This window comes from Giraffa tippelskirchi, chromosome 1 (assembly GCF_054371585.1).
Source record: "Giraffa tippelskirchi isolate mGirTip1 chromosome 1, T2T-mGirTip1v1.2.pri, whole genome shotgun sequence".
In the NCBI taxonomy this organism is placed as follows: domain Eukaryota; kingdom Metazoa; phylum Chordata; class Mammalia; order Artiodactyla; family Giraffidae; genus Giraffa; species Giraffa tippelskirchi.
In genome coordinates, this window is record NC_137275.1 from 145,478,574 (window position 1) to 145,499,102 (window position 20,529).

The 20,529-nt window shown below is 41.4% G+C and overlaps 1 protein-coding gene across 4 annotated transcripts in view; it reads right to left on the reverse strand.

The window, feature by feature from the left end:
* Nucleotides 1–20,529, reverse strand: part of ADAMTSL1 (ADAMTS like 1) — a 479,878-nt gene that overhangs the window by 154,916 nt on the left and 304,433 nt on the right. For all 4 annotated transcript variants that reach the window (XM_081499058.1, XM_081499072.1, XM_081499064.1 and 1 more), the window contains 2 exons: nt 16,966–17,176; nt 2,164–2,343 (listed from right to left, as the gene is read on the reverse strand). In XM_081499058.1, coding sequence (XP_081355184.1) covers nt 2,164–2,343; nt 16,966–17,176 — 391 coding nt within the window. The remainder of the gene's footprint in view (nt 1–2,163; nt 2,344–16,965; nt 17,177–20,529) is intronic.

Consider the following 20,529-nt stretch of genomic DNA (forward strand, 5'->3'; position numbering starts at 1 on the left):
TAAGTCGTGTCTGACTCTTTGCGACCCCATGGACTACAGCACGCTGGGCTCTTCTATCCTCCACTATGTCCTGGTGTTTGCTCAAATTTATATCCATTGAGTCGGTGATGCTATCTAACCCTTTCATCTTCTGCCACCCTGGTGGCTCAGCAGTAAAGAATCTACCTGCTAATGCAGGAGCTGCAGGAGACTCGGGTTTGATCCCTGGGTTGGAAAGATTCCCTGGAGGAGGAAATAGCAACCCTCTCCAGTATTCTTGCCTGGAAAATCCCACGGATAGAAGAGTCTGGCAGGCTACAGTCCATGGGGTAGCAAAGAGTTGGACATGACTTGGCAACTGAGCATGTGCACACACACACACGCACACACACACACAAGGTGCCCATAGGTGTGTGGGTGTAACTCTGGGTTTTCTATCTTGTTCCATTGATCTATCTTTCCTATATGATACTATACCCCAAATCAACATTCCATGGAAAAATTGTCACTAACATGTTCACACATGCACATACACATACACTCATCCCACACATTAAATCTTTCACCCTTCTGAAACAAAATTACTTCCAAAAGATGATAAAAATTGTTCCCCCTTCTGTTCTGAGACATTTGCGGGGAGCTACCATCAGAAGGGCAAATTTTACTGCCAAACTGCAAAACCTATGGTGACATAGGTTAAGTCTCAACTGCAGTGTACTCAGCAGGTGTCGTCTGATGGACCTCTGCATGGGCTGATAAAACACGGGGCGAGAATTCTCAGAACATAGGCTGAACGACGTGGCATCTTCATTTTCAGAGACAGCTGCTTTCCTCTCTGGGGCAGCTAGGACCTGTGTGATGGATTTCAAGCAGCAGCAGTGGCTCTGTCCTGTGAGTTGCATGGTCTACAAAGGAGGCAGTGAGATAGACAAGGCCAATCCAGAGGCTTCTAGGCAAGAAAGAGAAGGGCCTTGAATCTGGTTTGGACCCTAAGATTTTCACTTCAGGCCTCATAATTCCATTTTTGGCTGAATCTACTTGCGAGGTGAGACTTTTGGTGGGGGTGGTTTCTATGGAAGACACAGGGGCCTATGAAGCTGGGGGAGTTGCAGGCGAATCAAAGAAGGAGTAGAGGCTGAAAACAAGTTGGAGCTGGGTGTCGATGAGTTAGTTCAGGCGAGTGTTGAAGTAGGAATGATTTAGAGAAGCAGGTTAGTTGGGGGTCTATCCTTAACTGATGAGGTAAGTCAGGAATGGTAATGCCGATGTGGTCATCTCCCCAGATACAGGGCATCGAGGGAAATCAACTTCTCTTGCTGGGAAGCTGTTGACGTTTTGGATCCAGGAAACTGACAGGAAGGAGGCAGGATTTCCTTGGCCTTCTTTTCCTAATAAATCATATGCCTCATTGTCCAGTAACTTGGATGAAAAGAACTAGAGAGGCTTTGCCTTTCCTGAGGAAAGACTAGAAACATCTGGGAGGAGGAGACATGGGGCGGGAGGAAGGGGGAGTGGGGAATGTCAGGAAGGTGGGAGTGAATGGAGAGGAGGAACCTAGCGTTCTCAGTAAAATCCTGGATCCAAATAGTACAAACGAGGCCTGGTTTGTTCCATGAAGGGCCCATTTTCAATTTTCTGCTCCTGATTGTTGAGCGAGGGCTGGTTGCTTAACAACTCCCATCCCTGCAGCCTAGTTAAAAGCTAGTTACACACTATGGTGTCAATGCTTACAAAAACTCTGTTCCATGTATAACTGATTCACTTTGCTGTACACCTGAAAGGAACACCATACTGTAAATTACCTACACTGCAAAGAAGATTAAAAAAAAACAACAACAACTCAGGGACTTCCCTGATGGTCCATTGGTTAACAAGCCACCTTGCAATGCAGGGGACACAGGTTAGATCCTTGTTTGGGGAACTAAGATCCCAAATGCTGTGGAGCAACTAAGCCCAACTCAAGAGTCCGTGTGCTGCAATGAAAGATCCCGCATGACACAGCTAAGACCCAAGACAGCCAAGAAAATAAGTTTAAAAAACAAAACAACAACAACCCTCCCCCCCCAACTCTGTTCCACAGTGCTAGGAGGATTCTTTTGTTCTGTTCTCGCCTTCTGTATCTGTAAGTCTGGGTGCTTTCTTCTCTTTATGCCTCTTTTGTTATCTCCTGAGGAGCACACATACCTCTGTCCAGTCGGAGAGCAGCCACTCACTGGGACAGTCATCTTTCTTGCAGGCTTGCTGGGAGGCCAGTTTGGGGGCCGAACAGAAGGTCTCAGGAAGCTCCAGGAAGCTCCCATCAGCCATGCGCTGTTTGCAAAGAACTTCGCGTTTCTGGATGCCCCCGCCGCAGGTCCTGGAACACTGGGTAAGGAAGAGAAAGCAGACTCTCATAAGACAGTAGCACGTTTGACTGCCAATCCAATTCTTACCTTAGCCTTGGCTTACTGCAGAGTGAGAAAAGAAAAAAATAAATAAATAGGGAAGAAAACTCAGGAACCAACCCAAAGGAGATTGTTTCCCCTCCTTGAAACGAATTTTGTAGCAAGGTCTACATCCTCCACTCTTAATCTTTTATTTTATTTTATTTTATTTTTTTATTTATTTTTTTTTATAAATTTATTTATTTTAGTTGGGGGCTAATTACTTTACAATATTGTAATAGTTTTTGCCATACATTGACATGAATCAGCCATGGGTTTACATGTGTTCCCCTTCCTGGAACCCCACCCACCTCCCTCCCCATCCCATCCCTTTGGGTCATCCCATTGCCCCGGCCCTGAGCCCTTGTCTCATGCATCGAACATGGAATGGTGTTCTGTTTCACATATGATAATATACATGTTTCAATGCTATTCTCCCAGAACGTCCCACCCTCACCTTCTCCCTCAGAGTCCATAAAATTGTTCTATGCATCTGTGTCTCTTATTCTGTCTCGCATATAGGGTTATCGTTACCATCTTTCAAATTCCATATATATGCATTAGTATACTGTATTGTTGTTTTTCTTTCTGGCTTACTTCACTCTGTATAATGGGCTCCAGTTTCATCCATCTCAGTAGAACCGATTCAAATGTATTTTTTTAATGGCTGAGTAATATTCCATTGTGTATATACACTCTTAATCTTAAACATTTAACTAGAGCATCCAGGAATTTTGAGGGCCTTTAAATCTTAGAGAGTTGTTTCTAAACTATGATTTGCAGTCACCCAAGACAACTCGTTTAACAGGTGATATAATAGAGTGTTAAACATATTTACGATGCAGTGAAAATAATCTGTGCTTCTTCCAAAATGAAGCAGAGAGAGCTCCTGGCATCCATGTAAATCTGGAGGAATTAATCTGCAGAAAAGGCAGCCCTTCCTCTGTCTTTGTAGACAGCCCATCCTCTCTAACCTATTGGAGGGGTAGCAGGTCTGAGGCTTGGTTTTTTGAACTTCCTGGAATATGTTTCTTATAGGACTGGTGTTTTTTTCTGGGCAGTGGGAGCAAGAGCCATGGAAGATTGGGATACAAGAAAAATCTCCCCATTTTAGTGGTTTTCAACAGGCCCCCAATCAAACAGGTCATTTACATGTAACTGAATGAATATCATCCAGTTGTTTGTAGGGGTGGGGCAGGAACCTGTTACTCTAAGACTTTGGCTCCTCCTTTGCAGCAGTAAAGAAATGCTCAGTTTTTAGCTGGGCACATGACCCTTCGGCATACAGACTATATTTGCTGACCTCCCTTGAAGGTGCCATGTGACTAAGTGCTGGGCAAAGGGATATACATGGAAGGTTGTGTGCAGCTTCATGGAAAAACACACAAAAAGAGAATGTGGCATTTCCCCCTCCCCTTCTCCTCCTTGCTGGCTGCAATATGAACATGTTGTCTAAAATTTAACCTTCCATCTTGGATATTGATAGGCAAAAAGATGGAAGCTGCCTAACTTCCTGGTGGTGACACCATACTGGCCCTGGATGGCCTGTGTATGTATAAGAGAGAAACGTTTTTCTCTCTTACTTAAGCTATTGTGACTTTGGATTTCCTATCCTTTTTAATCCATCCAACCCGCCCATCCTAAAGGAAATCAATCCTGTATTGGAAGGACTGATGCTGAAGCTGAAACTTCAATACTTTGGCTTCCTGATGTGAAGAACTGACTCATTTGAAAAGACCCTGATGCTGGGAAAGATTGAAGGCAGGAGGAGAAGGGGATGACACTGGATGAGATTGTTGGATGGCATCACTGACTCAGCGGACATGAGTTTGAGTAAACTCCAGGAACTGGTGATGGACAGGGAGGCCTGGCGTGCTGCAGTTCATGGGGTCGCAAAGATTCGGACATGACTGAGCAACTGAACTGAAATGAACCCTAATTAGAAAGACAAATACTGTATGAAATCACTTATATGTGGAATCTAAAAAATACAACAAACTAGTGAATACAACAAAAAGAGAAGCAGACTCATAGAAAACAAAATAGTGGTTACCAGTTGGAGGGGATGGGGCAATATACAGGTGGAGGAGTGGGAGATACCAACTACTGGGAGATACCAACTACTGGGAGATACCAACTACTGGGAGATACCAACTACTGGTATACAGGCTCAAGAATGTATGGAACAACATGTACTGTAAGTGGCAAGTCAACTTTAAAAACTGTATAAAAATTTTACAGGAGGTATAGACACAAATGCTAAGAAACAGAAACAAGAAAAAAAAAAATCTAACCTTAAATAATATACCATCATTACTATTCTGTGCCAGGGTAATTTTATTGTAAAAACTCTAAGGAGAGCTCCGTTTTCTTCAAGAAGAGTCCCTTTTCTTGAATCAGCTGCCCTTGTGCTTGTTGAAAATTTAGGGCTGGGTGTTTGTGCTATAGGAGCTCTTCCTGTTGTAGCAGTGGCCACTCAGAACTCATGGGGGTCTGTGCTCAGTGGGCTGGACTCAGAACTGTAAGGGGGGTGTGTGCCCAGAGTCAAGGTTAGGATGGTGATACAACGTCCTTGAGTAGAGTCTGAATGTTGCTGTGGCCCAGATGTCACTCTCTTACTCAGTGGTCCCAATCCTGATATACTTTAAAGCCATCTGGGAGCTTTTAAAAAGTCCTGAGTCCTGGGCCCCATTTCATATCTATTAAACTCTGGGAAGTATGTCCCAGACGTTAATTTTTTTAAATTTAGAAAATTTTTAAAACTTCCCAGGTAATTCTGTATAACCAGGATTGAGAGCCTCTTGATGAAGGTGAAAGAAGAAAGTGAAAAAGTGGACTTAAAACTCAACATTCAAAATCTAAGATCATGGCATCTGGTCCCATCACTTCATGGCAAATAGAAGGGGAAAAAGTGGAAACAGTGACAGATTTTATTTCCTTGGGCTCCAAAATCACTGTGGACATGACTATAGCCACAAAATTAAAAGACGCTTGCTCCTCGGAAGAAAAGCTATGACAAACTTAGCCAGTGTATTTGAAAGCAGAGACATCACTTTGCCAACAAATATCCTTATAGTCAAAGCTATGGTTTTTCCAGTAGTCATGTACAAATGTGAGAGTTGGACCATAAAGAAGGTTGAGCACTGAAGAATTGATGCTTTTGAACTGTGGTGTTGGAGAGGACTCTTGAGAGTCCCTTAGACTACAAGGAGATCAAATGAGTCAATCCTAAAGGAAATCAATCCTGAATATTTATTGGAAGGACTGATGTTGAAACTGAAGCTCCAAAACTTTGGCCACCTGATGCGAGGAGCAGAATCATTTTAAAAGACCCTGATGCTGAGAGACAGTGAAGGACGGGGAAGCCTAGCATGCTGCAGTTCATGAGGTCACAAAGAGCTGGACACGTCACAGCATCTGAACAAGGATTCAGAAACATCTCTCCAAATGAATGCCTCTCCACCATTTCCAATGGGAATAAAATAAACATGGGGTAGACAGGGCGGGCGTGGGGACCTGATACCCACAGCAGCTTCTGTTAGAACCACTGGTTGTTTGGAGTATCACATAAGGTGTATGGGGGTCCATTCAATTTGAATAAATGCTTCCAAAATAAACAGGTGCCGGAATGAGAACAGTTCTCAGACTTAAGCATCTTAAATGAATGTGACAATAAGGAAAAGATGCAGGTAAACTTTCTCTCTCTCAAACTAAGGAAGTAGATGAAGATAATTAGTTTCATTTTAAGGGTGGAGATGTAATAAAATGTATATAGGAGTGTGACCACTCAAAATATCAGAGCTGGGATGTCACTTTTCAGATAGGACCTACTTTAAGGGCCAAACCCTCGGAAGACTCCCCCTAACACTGTACGGAATTCCATGATAATTGGATGACAAAATACCTGCAAGAAAAGTAAAAAAAAAAAAGTCAACTTGTTATTTTTTGAAGTTTAATCTGGATAGAAATGGGCTTCCCAGGTGTCACTAGTGATAAAGAACCTGCCTGCCAATGCAGGAAACAAGGGAGATGTGTGTTTGATCTCTGGGTCGGGTAGATCCCCTGGAGGAGGGCATGGCAACCACTATAGTATTCTTGTCTGACGAATCCCATGGACAGAGGAGCCTGGTGGGCTACAGTCCATGGGGTCACAAAGAGTGGGACATGACTGAAGTGACTTAGCGTGCATGCTACATAGACAACTTGCAGGAAATTCTCAACACTAGAAGATAAAGTCAGACTGCTGAGAATGTCCTTCAGGGCCCTCACACTCTCACCTGTGTTGAGCTTCCCAAGCACATGTCTTGCCGGCCTGCCACCTCGCTGCCTTAGCTGCAGTGGACAATCTGCCCTTTCCTGCGCACACAGATACCTCCTGTGCTCTGGCCTTTGACCACATTGTTCATTATGGGAGCAATGCCCTTCACTTCTCTGTCCAGCCAGAAACTTCCAGGACATCCCTGAAGGCCCAGCTCACAGGCCACTGCTTCAGGAAAGCCTCTTCTAACCCCTCTGCTTCATGGTATGAAGTCACCTCCTACCCCACCTTGACCTGGAAGGGTGCTGCTGCTGCTGCTGCTGCTGCTAAGTCACTTCAGTCATGTCTGACTCTGCTGCACCTCCCCAATTAGGGCTGGTCGTTTATGGCCCTGATCTTTCCCTCCACCTCCCTACATGTACACAGGATTATATGACTTTGAGGAAAGGGAACACACTCATCTTTCTATTCCCCAGTGCCTACTATTGCATCTGGCAAAGAATGTACTCTTCATAAATGTTTGTTGAACTGATGATTGGATGAACAAAAGAGCCAAAAAGCCAGATGTTGAAAAGATGTAAAACAAACATTCAGCTGATGGGCTGAACATCCACCTTTTATCGGACTGTTTTATCATCAGCCAGATGCTGCTTCTATATCAGTCATTGGTGGGTTTCAGCCAGATGCAGTGTGCTCTGCTGGGAACTGTGACCCTCCAGGGATGGCAGACAACCCTCTGGCTGGGTTAATGTCATCAGGGATTTGGCTTTTAAATGCTTGTCTCATCTTTGCTGAAAAAGTTTCCCTGGTATGTACACTGATGAAAAGGTGGTTTTCAAATTTTTTAAAAAAATTGTAGAAGATGAAATTTCAAATTGATAAAGTTCCCAAAGTCTGTGGTGACTTGGTGAACAGGTCAAGGTTACCTGGTGAGACTGACAGTCCTGATGTGAGAGGCAGAATGCAAAGGAGAAAAATATTTAAAAAGGAGCAGCAAGAGAAATTTAATAAAGCAAAATGAACAATGTTTGCTTTATGAATCATCATTGAAAATAATATTGTGGTATGAAGAAGCAGATCTCTGGTAATGGGTATTGTTTTAAAATATATGCCATAAACAGAATAAATAACCAAAATAGCATTTATATTGCTTATCCTTGTTGCCATGCATATTTCATGATATAAGGTCATGGATTCATTAGTTTTATAATAAAAGTAAAAACAATACAATATGAGGAATATTTAAAAGTTATGTTTCTATACAAAAATACAATGGCCTGAGTGTCCTGAATTTTTAAAGATTTTCCTATGATCAGCACAGTCATAAATTCTGCCTCTTTTGACATTTTTGGTTTCATATTGGTAGTTCAATTCACTGGGAGCTGAGTTTATTTCCTTGGCACCTCAAGTCACATTATTGAGCTCAACACAAGTGATATCCACATTCTGTTTCTAAGGTCAACTTTCCAGTTTTAATATAAAGTGCTCTGCTAATAGATTCTAACTCATTTCATGCCTTTCTTCATTTTCTCATTCATTCTTTCCTCAAACATTTCCTGAGTACTTGCTGATTGCCAGGCACTGTCTTAGGTGCTAGGGACTACAGATGACTGTGAGATGGTCACTTTGCTTCAGGTATCTGCAGTTCAGTCACTGTACTTTACCATAAAGTGAGATTAGTTTGGGGCCTGCCAGGTAGCACTAGTGTAAAAGAACCCATTTGCTAATGCAGGAGATGTAAGAGATGTAGGTTCAATTTCTGGGTCGGGAAGATCCCCCGAAGGAGGGCAGGGCAACCCACTTGAGTACTCTTGATGGAGAATCCCATGGACGGAGGAGCCTGGCAGGCCACACGTCCAAAGGGTCACAAAGAGTCGGACACGGCTGAAGCAACTTAGCATGTAGCATGCATGTGATCAGTTTTACAAAAGAGGAGCGTGCAACCCAGTCTTTATGGAAAAGATGGAAGGCTTTGCGGAGGAAGTGACATAGGAGGGGATGGCCAGGCAAACAGGAGTGCTGGCAGAGTTGGACCATGTGTGCACAGATAGTCTGTGAAGGAACATGGCATGTTCACACCTTGAGCAGTGCTGAGAAGACAGAGGTTAGAGTTCATGGAGATGTGTAGTTGGGAAACAAGACTGAGTAGCAGCCAAGAGTGAAGGAGCTTGGACATAATTGAACATACTCTTAAGACTTTGGGGTGTCATTAAGGGTTTTAAAGCAGGAGGTAACATGATTTCATTTGTAGAAATGATTCAGGCAGCAAAGGCCAATGGGTTCCAATGAGTGCTGCCCTGTGAGACCGTCACAGGTGTGCAATGGAGAAAAGTTTTCCTGGTCAAATGAGTCTAAATGGCAGTTCATGCCATTCCCTTATTTGGGGATTCCCAGCACATGTTAATATTTTAAAGGCTTTACAGAGAGCCTGTAGTAAAAAACCACTGATACCAGGTTATGAAGCACTGGACCAGAGTTAGGCAAGACAGTACAGGGACAGCAAGTACAAGGCTGTTTTATAATGGTCTGGTCAGTCTTGAGGACTGAAACCAAGGCAGTGAAAGAAGGATGTGAGAGGAAGAGAGCAATGGGGGTTGGGGAGATACAGGAAGTAGAATCAACAGGACTCGCGTGTTGACTGAGTGTGAAGGACAAACGAGGCTGAGATAGCTCCAAGTTCTCACGAGAGGATTGGCTAGATTGTGGTGTCACTCACAGAACCAGATTCATGAGGGAAAATCAAGTCTGCTGGGGAAGGTGGCAAGTAGGTGTGTTATCAAGATTGGTGTTAGACCTTTGTAATTGGAGGTAACTTGGTGATATACGAGACTGAGAGGTTCAAAGGGCAGTTAGAGGGAGTGCTTAGTATATAACAAGGGTCAAAACTGAGTCAAACTGCAGGAGGGCTCAGAAAAACAAAGAACATGAGGACTGGAATCTCACTTACTAAATAAAATTATTAAATAAAAACAGAATTTCTATCTGGATCATTTTGTGAATTAAAATTATCTTGGTCATCTAATATTAATTAAGCTTTCTTAATCTTGGAAGTACAAGAAGTATGCAGGGTATCTTCTGGGTTTAATATTCCTGTTAGTACGTGAAGCATGGATAGCATTTGCTGTTAGTTGCTAAGTTGTGTTTGACTCTTTGTGACCCAATGGAATGTAGCCCACCAGGCTCCTCTGTTCATGGAATTTCCTAGGCAAGAATACTGGAGTAGGTTGCCACTTCCTTTTCCAGGGATCCTCTTCTGGATCCAGGGATCAAACAAGTGTCTCCTGCATTGGCATGCAGGCTTTTTTTTTTACCACCGAGTCACCAGGTATCATGCATCCATTTCTTTATGAAGTACACTACTAAAAAGATAAATATTCCAATAGGCTTTTTTGTTTTCCTTCTTGGATACAACATTTTAAATAAAGATGTCTATGATTCATGAGGATTTACATTTTAGTCACTGGTATATAACAAAACTGATGACCACATTGACTCTTTCTGCCAGAATTCAGCCCTCTAATCCAGACCAAAGTTATTCTTCTCTGTGTGGTGTGTTTGGATCTAGAAAATGAAAAATTTAATTCACAAGCATTTATGGTTATCATTAAAAGTCTCTTTTTTTTCCCCCTGAATATTACCAGCAGGGCCTCTTCTCTCATATGTCTTTTTACATGGCTTAACTATAGGCATTTTGAATTGTAACCTTGATTAAAAAAAAAAAAAAGAAAAGGTTCACAGGGAAATCACCACATAATCACAGTTTTAAGCAAAGGAGGAAAATAGGGGTTGTGGTGACTTTTCAGTCTCTACACAGATGCGTGCAATATGTATGTACAGTGGGTGGATACAATCCTGCACATAAAACACAAGTAATATAGATAAATATAAATGATGCTTCAGAGTGGAGTCTCTCATTGCAGTTTAATCTTTCTTGCATCTTTCTCTTTTTTTCTCACTTCTCTTTTAAAGTTATTTTTTAGAATAAAAGCAAAGAAGATTGATGCATATAAGGCTCAAAAACAGTGACAAGAGGAGGAATAGTAGAAGGCAAACTTTTAATCTCAAGGACGTTGTGCTAATGGAGACTAACAGGCCTTGTCAGCCCACAGTCTAGCAGACTGTAATAGGCTGAGTCATGACCCCAGAGATATCTATGTTCTTATCACTGAAACCCGTGAACATGTGACCTGACCTGGTAAAAGGGACTTTGCAGAGGGGATTCAGTTAACTCTCTTGAGATGTGGTGATTACCTGGGTTATCACAGTGAGCCTGATGTAGTCATGATGGTATAAGAGGGTGGCAGGAGGATCAGAGTCAGACAGAGAGGGCGTAACGACAGAATCCAAGGTTGGAGTGAAGCGCTTTGAAGCTGGAGAAAGGGGCTATGAGCCAAGGAAGCCAGGAGCCTCTAGAAGCTGGAAGAGGCAAGGTGACACATCCTCCCCTAGAGCTTCAAGAAGGAATGCAGACCTGATTTTAAAATCAACACCTTGATTTTAGCCAGTAGGAACTGATTTCAGACTTCTGACCTCCCAAGCTGTAAGATAATAAATTCATGGTGTTTTAAGCCATTGAGTGTGTGGTAATTTGTTAGAGCAGCAGTAGGAGCCATACACAGATGAACAACTCTGGGTTAAGGTAACAAATCCTGACTTTTACCTAAACTGCTGATATAGGGCTAATATTGGATTTCCTCACAGTTTAATACTTTAGAGCAAATAGCAAGGATGTTCTGGGAATGATGCACTGCATAGTGGAAAAGAAAATGGGTTTTGAAGCTCACAGACTTCTTTTCCATTTACTGGCTGTGTGAGCTGGGGCAAGCACAGCTGCTTTGAGCCTTGTTTCCTCAAAGGGTTGCTATAAGGATTAAAAAAGAAAATGAAGGACTTCCTTGGGACTCCAGTGGTTTAGAGTCCGCCTGCCAATGCCAGGGGACACGGGTTCCATCCCTGATCCAGGCAGGTTTCACATGCTGCAGGGGCAACTGAGCCCAGGTGCCACAACTACTAAAGCCAGTGCTCTAGAGCCTGTGAGCCGCAACCAGAGAAAGCACTGCAATGAGAAGACTGTGCACCACAACTAGAGAGTAGCCCCCATTCGTAGCAAATGGAGAAAGCCCGCATGCAGCAATGGAGACTCAGCACAGCCAAAAATAAATAAATAAACAAAAAATTTAAAAGAGAAAATGAAGCTCAGTAGAATGAACTCTACTACATAAAATCTGAATTCACATTAATCTCACAGTGCTTTGGTTTCCTCATCTGTACGATGGGGATCATAGTAGTAACTATCCCATTAAGGCTACTGAGGATTACGAGTTGAATATAAAATTAAGTGCCTTGATACTGCACTTGATACATAGTAAGTGCCGCTCTTATTAGAATACTGAAATGTACCAAGTGCTCAATAACTGAACAGGCACATGTGCCATGTACTTTTCTGCGTCCTTCTCTATGCTTCACCTGCCCAAGTACTGTGCGATCTCACTGTTAAATGAGCAGCACTGACCTTGAACGGCATGTGGTTGCAGAGCAGGAGGACAGGAGAGGAGTTCTGGTGGGAGAGGTGGGACTCCTGGGGGCTCTGACAGGTAGGCAGGAGGAAAACTGCGGGTAGGCAGAGAAAAGTGTGGGCAGAAGGAATGTATAAGCAGGGATGGGAGAACCAGAGTTAGAGATGTGAAGGGGCCGACATGCAGAGGAATGACGGCCTGACTAAGCCATTAGGCTTTATTATATGACCATGGACAGTCAAGGAAAAAAATCCTCACAGAAGACTGTCATGATCAAGGTGTCTCATACTTACTCATGCATATATATCAAAGGTTCTCAACCATGGTGGTGTAACATACTAGTTGTGAAAATGATCTCTCATGAGATATATAAAAAGTAATTAATATACATGGATGGACCTAGAGGTTATCATATTAAGTGAAGAAAGTCAAAGAAAGACAAACATCATATGATATCACTAATATATGGAATCCAAAAAGTGATACAAATGAACTTATTTACAAAACTGAGAAATAGCCTCAGACATAGAAAACAAATTTATGGTTACTGAAGTAGATAGCAGGATTTAGAGGAGAGATAAACTAGGACTTTGAGATGAGCAGATACATACACAAGGACCTATGGTATAGCACAGGGGACTATATCTAATACCTTGTAATAACATATAATGGAAAAGAATCTGAAAAAAAAAAAACATAAAACTGAATCACTTTGCTGTACACCAGAAATGAATGCAGCATTGTAAATTAACTATACTTCAATAAAAACAATTAGAAGTAATATATATAGTCAACATGAAAGATGATGATGAGGAGGAGAAGAACCAGGAGGAGTGTGGGTGCGTGTTTAATAAAGGATTCGGGAGACTAATGCACTAAATATGTAAGTGTTTCAAAAGTGAAAGTGTTAGTCGCTCAGTCATGTCCAACTCTTTGCGACCTCATGGACTAGGGCCCAAGTCAACCATAAAACCTCAAGAAGCCATTGATAAACTGATAAATGTTGAGTCCTTCACACAAGACCAAAGATGAAAACCAAGAGATGCAGTAGGGACTAAGAGGTAGAAATGAAATAAAGATGGAACCCTAAAAACTAAAGCTAGAATTAGAAATTAGATTTGTGCTTCATTTCAGCTTAACTATTTCTAAACTAAAATGTTTTAAATCCTTGGACTTCTCAGACCTGTAGAATGTGTAAATATTGGCTACATATTACTTGTTAGTAAATGCTCTATGAAGGACAAAGGAGGCTGCATTCCTAGTTGCTAAGTGACAACTTATATAATTTATGATTTTCCCCCCAGAAAGGAAAGCATATGTAATATGCATGAGGTCACTGGTAGCCCAGTATTCAAAGAGCAAGGCGGGGTACTTTCTCCCCTCAGACAGGCCAGTGTTCATCAGGATGTTATCTGTCTTCCTTTAAATGAAGCATTGGATCTACCCTCTCCTTTTCTTTTGTAAGAAGAAAACTGTACGTTGGCTGTTGAAGGATGAAAGACCTCAGCCCTCTCTCCTGGTGCATCTAGGCAGCTGAATGGAAAAGACATTTCTGTGCACTACAGGTCCCCTGTCCCAGCAAGGGCTGCCAAGGGAGGGACCAAGCAAATGGACAGTCAATAGCTGATATCTCAACTAAGTGTTGTCCTAGGACAACTGCTAATTAGACTGGAGATGCTTAAATTATTCCTGACTTATTCCATAAGCATAAACAATGATTTCCTTTCTCCTAATAAGTGGTCAGTGGTAGCTGATTTTGCCTAAAAAACTAAAGATTTAAGATTCTAGGAAATAATATAAGAAGAATAGCCTATTGTTTTCTCTAGGTTCAGAGAGATTTCTAAAGTGACCAAGGATTCCTATGCACCAAGTGTTTAACAGGAATTTTTCTGTGGAAGATAGAATCCTTGGTGGCTTTCACTTTCTATGCTATTTATTTATTTATTTTTATTTTTTATTTTTTTAAATTTATTATGTTTGAATATTTTTCACAACGATTATGTATTGGTTTGAAACACGATCTTTTTTAAGGTCCTGATAAAATATCATCAGTGGTTCATTGGCTAAACTTCAAAGAGTTCTTTACTATTACTTCCTTGATCTGAAAAGTGGATTTAAATCCAACTCATCTCAAAGGTTTCTCCCTAATGAAATGAAATAGAAAATGCTTTCAAAATAAATACACATCTTAACAGGCCCAAGGTTGATGGACAATGGAAGAATAATTGACTCATTAGAAATCCACTGATTTAATAGGACCACTAGGCATGAGGGTAGTAATGTTGGCAATAGACCAAAAAAGACCATGTATATGGATGTGCTTTAAAAACTGAAAGAACAGCTTAGGTCCCTGCCATTACTCAGCAGCATGTGCAACTACTGAAAAAGGCTGTTGCTTCACTGACTTTCATTGTCAATATTATGACCTACAATCATGAAACAAACCCATCAGTGGGATATAAAGTAAAAAACATTTCAGGGTTTGTGGGTGGTACTATTGATCTGTTCTTTCATTTTATCATTCAATACACATTTTACCCAGAACTTTTTAGGTACTTAATAGCAATACAAACTAAAAATACAGGGAATTAGTTTCAACAGTAGAGGCTGATCTAGGCTGATTCCTCATCTTTTCTTAGCATGACCATAAGTTAGTGGTGCAGTATGGAGCTGGAGTATAGTTAAAGGTAAAAGTATACATGCACCAGAAATCAGGAGGCCTGGGTTCTGGATTAGGCTTTGTGATTTTGGGCAAAACTATATCTTGGTCATAGTTACATCATCCATAAAACAAGGGGGCTTCTATGTAATCCTTTGAGGGCCTTTTCTGCCACTGTGGTTTCCAACAATGGGGTACCATGGAAAGGATCACATAAAACTGGGTTGATGTCCACTCCTAGGTTTGCTAGTTCTGTGAGCCTCAGCTTCCTCAAAACTAAAATGAAGACAATAAAATCTACTTTTCACTGGACTGTTAATGAGGATTAATTCAATTAGGTGTATAATAATATGTATTTTTTAATAGCAAAGTGTTCAAAGTACATAATATTCTCTTGATTTACACATGACACAGTAGCATGGAAGTTATGAACTTAATCATATACATTTAGGTTCTAAAAGGATATATATCCAAGCAGATACGGACGCTATACCATCCATGTCTGCTTCTAGATGCTTTACACCTAGTCTTTTGCTCACTTATTACTATTTGATTCTTTGAGGACTTTACCAGGAAGGAGAAGGAGGAAGGAAGGGGCCCTGTCCACTGGTTTGAAGAAGCACAGAGGATGCATGGAAATGGCAGCTCCTTGTCTCAGCACCAAGGCTGCCTTCTCTCTCTTTCTCAGTCTGATGACTGCATCATTTATCATTCTAATTGGGCCACTTCTGAGAGTAAAAACTGTTTCAGTAAAACTAGGATGTATGTCTCCCTCATCTTTCAGGCTTATTTTCTATGACCTTTTTTTTGTCACTTTAAAACTATGAGGGATATTCTAATAGGAAGGCAATTGCACAGTAAGATTTTATCCAAGCAATCAATCTAAAATTTTGTGTTTTTTCATAAGGTGTGAGTGAAATTGCAGTTTGCCTTCCATCTCCTATTGCTGACGACCCTTCAGGTTTCCCATCTTCCACCTTCTCTCCCTCCTCCAGTTGGTAACTCTTCTTGCCTGTTCACTTGATGCTGGCCCCTGTATACCAGCTGTTGTACTGTACTACTGCACTTTTCAAGGTACTGCACTGTAAGATGAAAAGTGTTTTCTTTAAAAAAATCCTAGTTTTTTAAAGGCATGCAAAAAAAGTTACTTAAATTTAGTTTGATAAATATATATTAATTTTATATAGGATATGAGGATAAAGTAATTGTGTTTTTATTATTATAATAAATGCTTTAGAGTGGGGTCAGCCAACTGTTCTGTAAAGAAGTAGAGTAAATGTTTTAGCTTTTGTGGACCATATAGTTTCTGTCACCACGAAGCAGTTATGCCCGTGTAGTGCAAGAGTGTGGCTGTGTTCCAAAAAAACTGTATTTACAATAATTGGTCATGAGCTGGGTTTGGTTTTGGGCAGCAGTTTGCCAACCCTTGCTTTAAAATGATAGTTCCCCATGGATCAGGAAAATTTTAAAAGTCTGGAATTGACTTGATTTCTAACATCCTATTTTGCTAAGGAATTATGTTAAAAAAAAAAAAAAGAAAAGCCATCGCCTGGTATCTTTATCTCTTAGAACTTTAAACAGGAAAAAAACTAGAAAGAGCACACATTCAGAAAAGTTAGCTTTATGGAAATTTACCCACCACACAGTCCTTATTTAAAAAATGTTTCCTTAGCTCAGTGAAAACTGCTAGGAATATCTTCAGGTTAAGAGATGGGTCATTTGAGTTGCTTTTAGAGATCACTGTGGGTGGTAGAATAGACAGAGCTTGCTATTTGTAATGAAAAGATCTGAATTTGAATAAGGTTGTGGGAGTACTGGGAAGCCCCAGTGGCTCAAGAGGTGAAGAATCTGCCTGCCAGTGCAGGAGATGCAGAAGGCGAGGGTTCAGTCCCTGGGTTGGGAAGATCCCCTGGAGAAAGGAATGGCTACCCACTCCAGTATTCTTGCCTGGAGAATTCCATGGACAGAGGAGCCTGGTGGGCTAGAGTCCACAAGGTCGCAGAGTCGGACACGACTGAGCAGATCTTGAACATTCCTTTAGTGGGACAACACTGTCAGGCAACACAGTCCCCTGTCCCGAGCTACTGCTGCAAACACAAACTCCAATATTGTGTGAACCCCAGAACTCACCGGCTGCCACTGTGCAGGGTACCAGGCTGGGGGGCAGTTGAACCGGTTACAAGCTTGCACCGTGGTGGGCTTGGGCTGGCGACACAGCTCATCAGCCAGGATTACTGTTTCATTTATCTCTCTGGAAAGCAGGTGGGAGCAGAAGACATCTCTGGTCTGCAGCCCAACCCCACAGGTGAGACTGCAAGGACTCCACTTGCCAATTTCCCACCTGTGAAGAAATCAGAGGAAGAGAATACCCTGAGAACCTGTGTACGGGACAGTTCCCTTGATGTCAAGTGTTATCCTAATGGAGTAAACACACCTATGTGGGTATTTGGGAAGGTCCAGCCCAAGCTTGGCTAGGAATTCTATCCCAAGCCTAGAACTCATCTTTTCTCTTCATGTTCAAGAATCTGTTTAGCGTAAACAAAGAGGGTGATAAAATGAAACATCCAATTTTTACCACAAAATCACCAGAAATGGTCACAATCATGTCTATTTTGATGGAAGTATTAGTTGTTCACTTGTGCCTGACTCTTTGTGACCCTGTGGACTAGAGCCCACCATGCTCCTCTGTTTATGGAATTCTCTATGCAAGAAAACTGGAGTGAGTAGCCATTCCCTTCTCCAGGGGATATTCCCGACCCAGGGATTGAACCCGGGTCTCCTGCATTGCAGGCATATTCTTTACCATCTGAGCCATCAGGGAATCCCTATCTTTTTTTCACTTTCTATTTATTTTGATGAAACATATAAGCTTCATCAAAACAAGAGGGTATGTTAGATAAGACATAAGTTGTGCACATAAAGGCTTTGGATACCATATAGTAAATAGTAGGTCTAGAAGAAGGCTTTCTGCTTATCTCTCTAGCTTCCATTCTTAGCAAGACTGAAAGATTCATGTTTATTTTTCTTTGGCTTCGAAATGAAAGGTTGCTAGTTCCAACTTCCTTCAGGCTGCTATCATAGCATAGAAATGTCCCTGTCTTATGTATAAATATCATCACTGTCTGGGACTGGAGAATGTAACAAAAGTGAAAGTTGCTAAATAGATCACTCTTCTTGAGGAGGAATAAGTGGAGAGGACAGCTTATTATCTGGAAGAGGAAGTCAGACACAGAGATGAGTTAAGTGCATAAACTGGCCATTCCAAATGGCCAAGTCTTGACAAGTACATTTATAGTGAGCTAACAGCCTATAAAAAAAATTTCCCTGTTGATGCAGCCTCCAAAATGGGAATACCAAATAAAAAACTGAGTTTCTTTGGTTTGGAGTGAGAAGTGTTCTTTAATGATCAGTTTTAGAAAGTTCTGTTTACAAAGTGAGACACAAAGATTCTACAGGAGCCAGCCAAGGAAAGCATGGCAAGTAGACCCTTTAGTAGCTAAGACTGCCTAACTTTTGTAGCCAGCCCTGAAAACTGGTTTAAAAGTCTCTGACTTTAAGGACCTAGAGTCTGTCATACAGAGTGAATTAAACCAGAAAGAGAAAAACAAATATTTTACATTAAATGCACACACATGGAATCCAGAAAAATGGTACAGATGAATCTATTTGCAAGGCAGAAATAGAGACATGGATGTAGAGAACAAATGTAGAGACCCTAAACGGGGAAAGGGAGAGTGGGGTGAACTTGGAGATTGGGATTGACATGTATACACTAGTATGTATAAAACAGGTAACTAATGAGAACCTAATATATAACATAGGGAACTCTACCTAATGCTTTGTGGTAATCTAAATGTGGAAGGATATCCAAAATAGAGGAGATATATGTACACATATAGCTGATTCACTTTGCTGTATAGCAGAAACTAACACAACATTGTAAAGTAACTTTACTCCAATTAAAAAAAAAAAAAGTCACTGGCTTTAATGTTTCTCATCAGACTGAAAAGCTGAATGGAGTTCTCTCAATCCTTTCCAGGTACTCTGTTAGGGTAATCACCTTTCCAGTCCCTATTTCCACACTTCCTTTCCTACCCTGGATTCAAGCCATATCGGTAATGAAGTCCTTTCTTGTTCTCGGTTCATGCCCCCTGGTTTTCTTGCTCTATCTTTACTCAAGTGACTCCTAATCTGTAATACTTCTGGTCTTTTCCTTTCCCCTCAAAATTTCTCCCATTTCCATATATCCAAACTTAATCCCTATTTAGTTGTAAATAAGTTGTATCCATATTTGTTTCAGACACTAAGTAGTTTCTTAGTAGTATTATAGTTATTCTGCCTGTCAAGGGCCCCGTGAGAATAGATACCTGTAGAAGGCAAAGTCTGTGTCTGAGTCAGTTTTGTGTCTCTCATAGGGTTCATCATAGCTCCTTCTAAATAGTTAATATATATGGTTACTACTTTTTAAAATAAATGAGCAAATGGAAGGGCTCTACCACCATAGTGGGTACTTTATACACATTATCTCATTTAATTACTTCCAGAACACTATGAGATAGACTGTATTGATTTTCCCTATTTTAAAGTTGAAGGAATCTGAGAACCTAAGAGGTTGCTTGCCCAAATACCCATAATTAGTAAGTAGTGAACCCAGGATTCAAACTTGGGTGTGTCTGGCTCTGAAGCCTTCGTACTTTCTATTATGCCATCTTATTTTCAGGAAATACCTTGAAAACTACCCTATAAATATTCACAGAATTTTAAATGAATAAGAGAGGAGAGGCTGAGTTGAATGTATTTCTTTTAGATCCTTGTATGAATGTCTGTAAACTTATTTTCAGATCCTCAGCTTGGGTGAATTCCAAGCTTTAAAATATTAAAGGGCTACTGGTTTAAAAAAATATGTCCACACAATCTTTGCCTCTTCCCCATTCTAAAGATGGAGTCTTGAGTATGGGCTGGACTTACTGGCTCACTTGTAAGGAATACAACGAGGCAGAAGGGGTGCTATGTGACTTCCAAGGCTAAATTAGAAAAAGGATATTGCTTCTACATGGCTCTCTCTCTTTGACTGCTCACTCTGGGGGAAGCCAGCCAGCATGTCATGAGCACCCCGAGACAATGTGGAGAAAAGTCCACATGCAAAGGAAATTGGACTGCTCACCAACAGTCAGGATCAACCTGCCAGTGATAGGGGTGAGCTACCTTGAAAGCAGTCCTACTGGATTAGGTCCAGCCTTCAGATGATTCCAACCTCCTAAGAGATCCTGAGCCTGAACTGCCTTTCCAAGCTGTTCCCAAATTTCTCATTCATTTAACTGCGAGAGGTAATAAATGTTTATTTTTGTTGTGAGCTCCTAGGTTTGGGGAAAATTCATTGTGGAACAATAGACAACTAATTATGTATTTCAAAGCACATGTTATACACTTGAAATATATATAATTGGGCTTCCCACGTGGCACAAATGGTAAAGAACCCGCCTGCCAACGCAGGAGACATAAGAGACGTGGGTTTGATCCCTGGACTGGGAAGATCACCTGGAGGAGGGCGTGGCAACCCACTCCAGTATTCTTGCCTGGAGAATCCCAAGGACAGAGGAGCCTGGCAGGCTACACTTCACAGGGACGCAAAGAGATGCACATGACTGAAGCAACTTAGCATGCATGCAATACAAGTATATATTCTCCCCCCAA